At 57.5% G+C, this 6,925-nt stretch overlaps 2 protein-coding genes across 3 annotated transcripts in view; one reads left to right on the top strand and one right to left on the bottom strand.

The window, feature by feature from the left end:
• The window catches only part of SGPL1 (sphingosine-1-phosphate lyase 1), a 55,157-nt gene extending 54,261 nt beyond the window's left edge, over positions 1–896 (bottom strand). Inside the window, exon 1 of the mRNA XM_080597356.1 lies at positions 870–896. Coding sequence (XP_080453482.1) covers positions 870–881 — 12 coding nt within the window. The 5' untranslated portion in view covers positions 882–896. The remainder of the gene's footprint in view (positions 1–869) is intronic.
• Positions 897–1,904: 1,008 nt separating this feature from the next.
• LOC308197606 (steroidogenic acute regulatory protein, mitochondrial-like) lies at positions 1,905–6,897 on the top strand. Of its 2 annotated transcripts, XM_080598385.1 has the most exons (7): positions 1,905–2,098; positions 2,981–3,103; positions 3,488–3,633; positions 3,723–3,881; positions 3,961–4,136; positions 4,225–4,318; positions 4,396–6,897. In XM_080598385.1, the coding sequence occupies exons 1-7, from the start codon at positions 2,035–2,037 to the stop codon at positions 4,495–4,497; spliced, it is 864 nt and encodes a 287-aa protein (XP_080454511.1). In that variant the 5' UTR covers positions 1,905–2,034; the 3' UTR covers positions 4,498–6,897. The 2 variants fall into 2 exon arrangements, with proteins under 2 accessions (XP_080454511.1, XP_080454510.1); XM_080598384.1 differs by lacking the exon at positions 1,905–2,098 and adding an exon at positions 2,288–2,374 and having other exon boundaries at positions 3,488–3,881.
• Positions 6,898–6,925: the final 28 nt, after the last annotated feature.

Genomic DNA, 6,925 nt, shown 5'->3' on the forward strand with positions numbered 1-6,925 from the left:
CTGCATCAAGGCTCCACTGGTTACGGGACGATCTCACACAGAGCAAACCTCAAGGATGCAGCGAGAAACCACCCCGGGACTTGCCCTCGGGTCTGAACAGGAGGATCTGGGTGACCGTGGGAGGAGGCAGCCCCTATCTCCTTGTTGTGCTTGTCAGCTTGCTGATAGCCGGTGGGTGAGCGAGGAAGGCAGCAGCAGCAAGCCCCCTCTTCCTCCGAGTCCTGCTTGCTCCCCATCTTCACCCTTTCCCCAGGGAGCAGCCCGTAATTTCCCATTTCTCATCTCATGGTCGGGATTTGGGCGTTTCACAGCCGGTGGCACTATCCGCTTGTAGGACACCTCCTGGAGCAATTTCACCGGCTTCGCACGCGGAGCTGCGGATCAGCAGTGACCTCCAGCGGCTGCAGCCGGTCCCCATGGGGATGTCCTCCCCAAAAACCTCTCCCCGTGGCCGTACGGGGTCTGGGTGCACAGCACCCTGGTGCAGAGCACCAGCACCCTGCTCCTTCCCTCTAAGCCAGCCCATGCCCAGCACATGGCACACAGCCCCTGGGGACACCGCCCACCAAATGGGGTGATAAAACACTATCTGCCTGTCTACTCCAGCTTTCTACAGACAAAACTAAGCCAAAAAAGCGTGCACAGAAGTGAGGAGGATGTGTGTGAGAGGACAGAGCACCCCTGGGGCCAGGCTCTCCCCAGGAGATGTAAGGTGCACATTTAAGGCACTGGGGCAGGTCTCTTAACATCCACTGTGCTTCCTCTCTCCTTGCAAAGAAAATAAAAATTCAATATTCCCAAGCTGCTAGGCCTCAGCAACTGCACAAACTTCATGGAAAAATCCAGAAAAAAAGCAGTTTGCAACTCACCAAGTCTCCCATACAGCTGGGATCAGGCTACAGTGGGCATCCCAAGCTCAGGCTGCAAAGCTCAGGAGTACTTCGGGCTGTGCACATCACCCATGCATGGCTCTCCTGCAAGCACACAACACATGCACAAGCCCACAGGAGCATATCATAGTGTAGGAAACCACCCTGAAGCACCTTGTAAATACACAGGAAGGCAGCTGAGGAGCACCATGGTGGGTGGGGGATGCTCATATACCCACTGCAGCAATCAGGAAGCAAGGAAGAAAGCTGAGGGGCTGCAAGTGGGCACAGCTGTGCAACCCCAGTGGCTGTGGCATGGGGTTATCCCCGCAGGGAAGCTCCAGGTGGCCCTGCATGAGCAGCGGTTGGACCAGGTGACCTCCAGAGGTCCCTTCCAGCCTCATCTGTTCTGTGATTCCGTGATTTTGGATAACATGGAGATGTTCCAGAAAGCCCTCCTGGGCACCTTGCCCAAATACTTTGGCAGTTGCAGCCTCAGAGGCTGGAGTCAAGCCTCTGAGGCTCAACTAAGTGAGCCACAGTGATGCTGAGAGAAACAGAAACATCTGCCCCTTGGGTACCATGGCTGGAGGAGCCCCTCCATGGCAAATATCACGCAGGGTTCTCAAAGTGCTTGGAAAAGCAGGCATTGCCGAGAGCCAGAAGAAAATGAGGAGTGATTTGAGGAGGCAGGATAGCAGCAATCACAACTCCTAAGAAGTTCCCATAGCGAGAAACAAGATTTTCCATGAGCATGACTTCAGCAGCAGTGGCTTCCACGGCCCTGGGCTCCCCAAGAGCAAAGCCACGTTGCTGCCGTCCCCTACCTCATCCTTTGCTTGCTCTCCTGCCTGCTGTGTAGATGCCACCGGCTGCCTTTCCCAGCCTGGCTGTGTGCAACCACCATCCTCAACAAACCTTCCAGTGCTGGGGACCACAAATGTCACATCTCAGCCACGTCCCAGCCGCAATAAGCGCAGAGTGCAGCGAGTGCTGGCTCAGCAGGATGCGCGCCCTCTCCCTCCAGCCCCTCCTTTTGCTCGCCGTGTCCTTGAGCACTCCTTCTTCCCAGCTGCTCTCTGGCAGCACTCCTATCACCAGGTGCCGTCCTTCAGGCCGCCCATAAAGGCGCGAGGGGACGCCACGGGGCGCCTATCCCCGAGCCATGCTGCAGGCCACTGTCAAGCTGTGCTGCGGCATCGCCCACGACCACCTCCGCAGGCTGCCCGGTAAGCACCTGGGGAAAACACAGAAATGGGGGGCTGAAAGGAGATGCTGAGAGGGTTCAAAAGGAGAACCTGAGAGGAGATGCTCCGGGGGTCCGAAAGGAGACGCTCAGGGTGTACAAAGGAGATGCTCAGGGGATCCAAAAGGAGATGATGCTCAGGAAGTCCAAAAGACGATGCTGAGAAGGTCCAAAAGGAGATGCTCAGGGGGTCCAAAATGAGATGCTAAGAGGAGATGATTAAAAGGCCCTAAAGGAGGTGCTAAGTCTGCACGTACATGTGCGTGGACACACGTGTGCCCATGCTGCTCCCCTGGACGTGTCACGTACATGCGCTCTGTGTTTTCCTCCTGCATCGTGCCATGCGTAGGGTGGGCTCGGTTGTGTGCTGCAAACGGGTGTAATTGCTTGCTCTGCAAGTACCTGTGGGGAAAATCTCTTGTGAGAAGTACGGGGAGGGAAAGTTAAAGCCCGAGATGGAGTTCCTGTCTCGGAGCAGCTTGGTTCGGCTCATTAATGCAGTTTGCTTCCACCATCAGCGACAGGACAAGTTACAGAGGGGAACGGCGTGGGTCTTTTTTGCTTATCAGACCGTATCTAATGAATAATACTGAAGTATCCTGATATTAAGGAATCTGCTTGGTTTGGAGCCGTGCAGGACAAGCGTGATCCTCCCGCAGCCTCCCAGATCTGGGCACTGCCAGTGGTGACCTCGGGAGGCATTGGCCATGCTCAGCAGCCACACCACGGCTTTCCATCATTTGTGGCAGAGGCAGGAGAGCCAGGAGCCTCCTTTCCTTTACAGCCCCCCAAAAATGCACTTTTTTTTAATGGTTTGCATCTTTCTCACATGCTCAGTGGTGACCAACACGCATCTCTCCCCCAGGCCTGAAGCTAACAGCCGTGGCAGCGATACAGAAGGACGTGAGAGGGCTGGTGCTGAGAGGCTCCCATCGCCTGCCCTCCGAAATCCCTTGTTATATCCAGAGGCTCATGGGGAAGGACGCTGGTAAGCAGCCTGCTCAGCCCAGGCACCTGCACACCGTGTTTTTCAGCCCCCTTTCATCGAGGGATGGGCAGTAAAATGCCCTGATTTGCCCTGTTATTATTTGGTGGGATGGAGCTAATTGGCTTCTCACCTCTGCACTGGTCTCCAGTAGCTTAAAACTGGTGGCAAGTTGGGGCAGATGCTGAGGTTTTGGAAAGGCCAGGGCTTGGTTTGTGTCTGCAGTTCCACCTGCTCACCTAAAGTCCTGAAACATGGCAAATTCATTGGGTTTGCACTTCTCCTGTGCCCGACCCCCTATCCTGGACATGTGCACCCCCAAGCAAAGCTGGGGAGAGGGGGAGCAGAATTTTTCATATTTTTCTGCATTTACACTTGCTCCTAAAGCCAGGTGCACAGAGCCCGGAGGAGACATCAGCACCCACCGGTTCTCCGGCACAGATCTCTCCTACATCCACCAAGGAGAAAGAGCCCTGCAGCGAGCGCTGAGCATCCTGCAGCACCCCCCAAGCTGGCAGGCAGAGGCCGTGCTGGTAAAGCCCCCGAACCCATCTCCTTTACATGCCACAAAAGCTCTGGGGCATTTGGGGGAGAAGGTTTGACGTGGCGCTGTGCTCCGCAGGATGCCGGGGCCGCCGTGTCCAGCGCCGTGCTGCCGGGGCTGGGCAGGGTGTTTCGGGTGGAGGCAGTCCTGGCCGCACCGGTGGGGTGGCTGCACCGCGAGCTGTTCGAGGAGCTGGAGCAGATGCCCCGCTGGAACCCCAGCCTCAGCCGTGTGGAGGTAGGCAGGCACGTTTGGCCTTGGTTAACATCCCATCGGGGTGGGAACTGGCCGCAGACCGAGCTCTCCGGGCCCACAGGTGCTGCAGCGCCTGGGCGAGGACACGCTGGTGACGCACGAGGTGACCGCCACCAGCCCCGTGGGCCGCAGGGACTTTGTGAGCGTGCGGCACCGCCGGCGGACACAGGCGGCCGTCTACCTGGTGGGCACCGCCGCGCGCCTTGAGTGGCTGCCGGCGCAGGAGGGCTGCGTCAGGTAAAGCACCGGGGCTGGGAGGAGACCCCGCAGCACCCAGCCAGAGGGACCCTCGCCTCCTGAAATTCCCCTTCTTCGCCCACCACAGGGCTGAGACGCGGCTGAGCTGCATCGCGCTGCAACCGCTGGCGGGGGACCCCGGCTGCACCCGCGTCACCTGGCTGCTCAGCGTGGACCTCAAGGCGAGTGACACCCAAAACAGCCCCCAGCCTGGCACCCCGGCTCCGTCCTGACCCTTTGGGTGCTTTCCCTCCCGCAGGGCTGGATCCCCGCCGCCGTCACTGACCGCGTCCTGCCGCGGTGCCAAGCGGACTTCATCGGGCACCTCCGCCGGCACCTCTCGGCCACTGCGCAGCCGTGAGCCCCCCTGGGACCCCCACATCACCCTGGGGCTCCTTCACACCCATTCCAGTACCCAATCTTTATTTATTCGAACAGCCACGCTCTGTATTTATACGTGTGTATATATGTACATAGGGATAGGATTTTTCCTTCCTGTGCCACTCGGAGCACGCGCAGCCGGAGCAGGGACCACCGAAGCCACTGCAAAAACAAGGCGTGGAGGAGCAAAGCTCCTCTTCAGGGGGGTCACGAAAGCACCCCCAGAACCTTTCAGGGTGCTTGTAATTTATACGTCCAGCTGGTTTTCTGTCTTATTTATTGGGGAAAAAAAATGCTGTTGAAACAGCTAGGTGAAACTCTGGCTGATAAATAGGAGTTAAATAAAACAAAGAGGTAGTTTCTGACCCCGTGAGACTCATTTCAACCACATGCAGGTCACACGCTCATAAATTATTCCCCCACCTACGCCCCAAATAAATCAACAGAAACAGATAGTGGTGTGCATTTTTCTTTTCTTTTTTTTTTTTTAAACATTATGTTAGAGTTCCAAAAAAAAAAAAAGGCGAACCCAATGAAATTAATAAATATTAAAAGTTAAAAAGCTCTGAATCTGGTATGTACAAAACTTTACACATCGCATCGCTGGTGGCAGCGCAGGAGGGAGCAGGAGCTGGTGGTGTATGAGGGGCATGGGGGCAGCACCCCTGTGCCAAAACCTCGTCCCCTCTGCGGCACCGAGGCACCGACCCCCTCTGCCCTACAGCAATGAACCACTGCAAAAACTACTGCAAGAAAGCCATAATGCCCAGGACAGCACCGACCAGGGGAGCGCAGCTGGTAGTTTTTTTCAGGGCACCCAGACATCCGCAGGAGCAGCGGGAGAGGTCTGTGCAGCCTCCCGCCAGGCTTCGCACGGGGTGGGGATGCTCCTGGGAGAGCAAACGGCGCCCGAAGCGAAGCGTTATCTTTGGCACAATAAATAAATGCTGTCCCTCCCGGCGGAGGGAGCTGCAAAAGGGGCAGGGTGGGATGCACCCCGCTCTGTCCGCGTCCCACGGTGAGGTGTGCTGGGTGCTTGGCTCGACGTGTGGCTCCGTGCCATGCCCGATTCATGCCTACGTGCAGCGGTTTGGGGAGGCAGTGCACGTCCAGGTGCTGTTCAGAGCAATGCTCGTCCAGCCTCGACTCGGAGGCGATGGGGGGCAGGAGGAGCCTCTTCACATCTCTTCGGCCCTTTCGGGATCATTTGAGTTCCTCTGAGATGCCCTGACCTCAAACATCTTCTGACCACGCAACTGTTGTGGACGCAGCACCCTGCCTATGCATCAGTGGCACCGCAGAGCAGCAGTCCCAAAAGCAGCGCATCCTAAAGCCACCGGGCTCCCAGCACCCCTGGCCACCTCGCCAACGAGCCCTGGAGACCAGGGGTGGGCACACAGCACCACAACCGTGCTGGATCACAGCCCGTTTTGGAAAGTGAACCGGAGGGGGGTGGGGAAGGAAGAGCACAGAAGAGCTGGCAGCCTTCTGCAGCTCTCCGTGCCCCCCCCACGTACGCACTTGATGGGTTTCCTTCTTGGAAACCGAGCACCGAAATAAAACCCTGTCTGCCACCTCTCCTCCGGCCACAAGAGGGAAGATGCTCAACACCTCCTGTGCTCCCAGCCCTTCACGGCAAGGGAAAGGTGGATTTGGGGCATCCCCAAAACGGAAGGACGAGCTTACTGCTCCAGAGACTTTCCCCTCGTACAGGCAGGAAGGCGACACCGCCAGCACCAGCAGATGCAGCTGCGCCACGCACACCTTGCACTGCCAGCCTGGCCTCTCCTCCCGCCCTGCCTCCCTCCTTCAGAGCCTCCCTCAGCCTCCACCTCAGCACCCAGCGCCTCCTCCCTACCAGCACTCGTCCCCCACAGGCACCCACCTTCCTCCTGCCTCCAGGGCCCTTGGGGGTCCAGCTCCCCTGCCAGCTGCATGGGGCCCTGTGCTTCTAAAGTGCTGTGCATATATTTAGTACTTGGCACAATGTTTTAATGGCATTACTCACCCCGCTTCTCCCACCGTAAGGCAAAAGGTGGGGGGGCAAGAGGGCAGCTCCCACCCGCAGAGGAACCCTAACCCCTTAGAGCTGAGCCCAGCGTGATGCCATGGGCACAGCAGTGTTCCTCCTGGCATCGGGGCTTCCTGGCTTTCCCCACGGGAACCCATAACGTCTTGGTGCCCTACAGACACTGGATACAAGGGAGAAGAGATTGGGGTCGTGGTCATGGGGACGCTGGAAGTTGGTGTTAGCACAAAGCTGGCCAAGGGCAGTATTGGCTAAAAAAGTCACCGCCAGGTGACAGGCATTTTGTAAACCCTGTTTCTGGTCTTTGGCCTTGTCCTTATTGCTTGTGCTACGGTTGGTCCTCGTAGCAGAGGTCTCAGAAAAGAGGTTTTTGAGGGAG

Source organism: Anser brachyrhynchus, assembly GCF_964034855.1.
Source record: "Anser brachyrhynchus genome assembly, chromosome: 6".
NCBI lineage: Eukaryota > Metazoa > Chordata > Aves > Anseriformes > Anatidae > Anser > Anser brachyrhynchus.

Bases quoted from the DNA above. Each gene is read 5' to 3' on its own strand.
- LOC308197606 (XM_080598384.1), top strand. The intron at 3,104-3,487 runs GTAAGCAGCCTG...TTGCTCCTAAAG, and splicing joins GCTCATGGGGAAGGACGCTG to CCAGGTGCACAGAGCCCGGA. The intron at 4,137-4,224 runs GTAAAGCACCGG...CGCCCACCACAG, and splicing joins GCGCAGGAGGGCTGCGTCAG to GGCTGAGACGCGGCTGAGCT.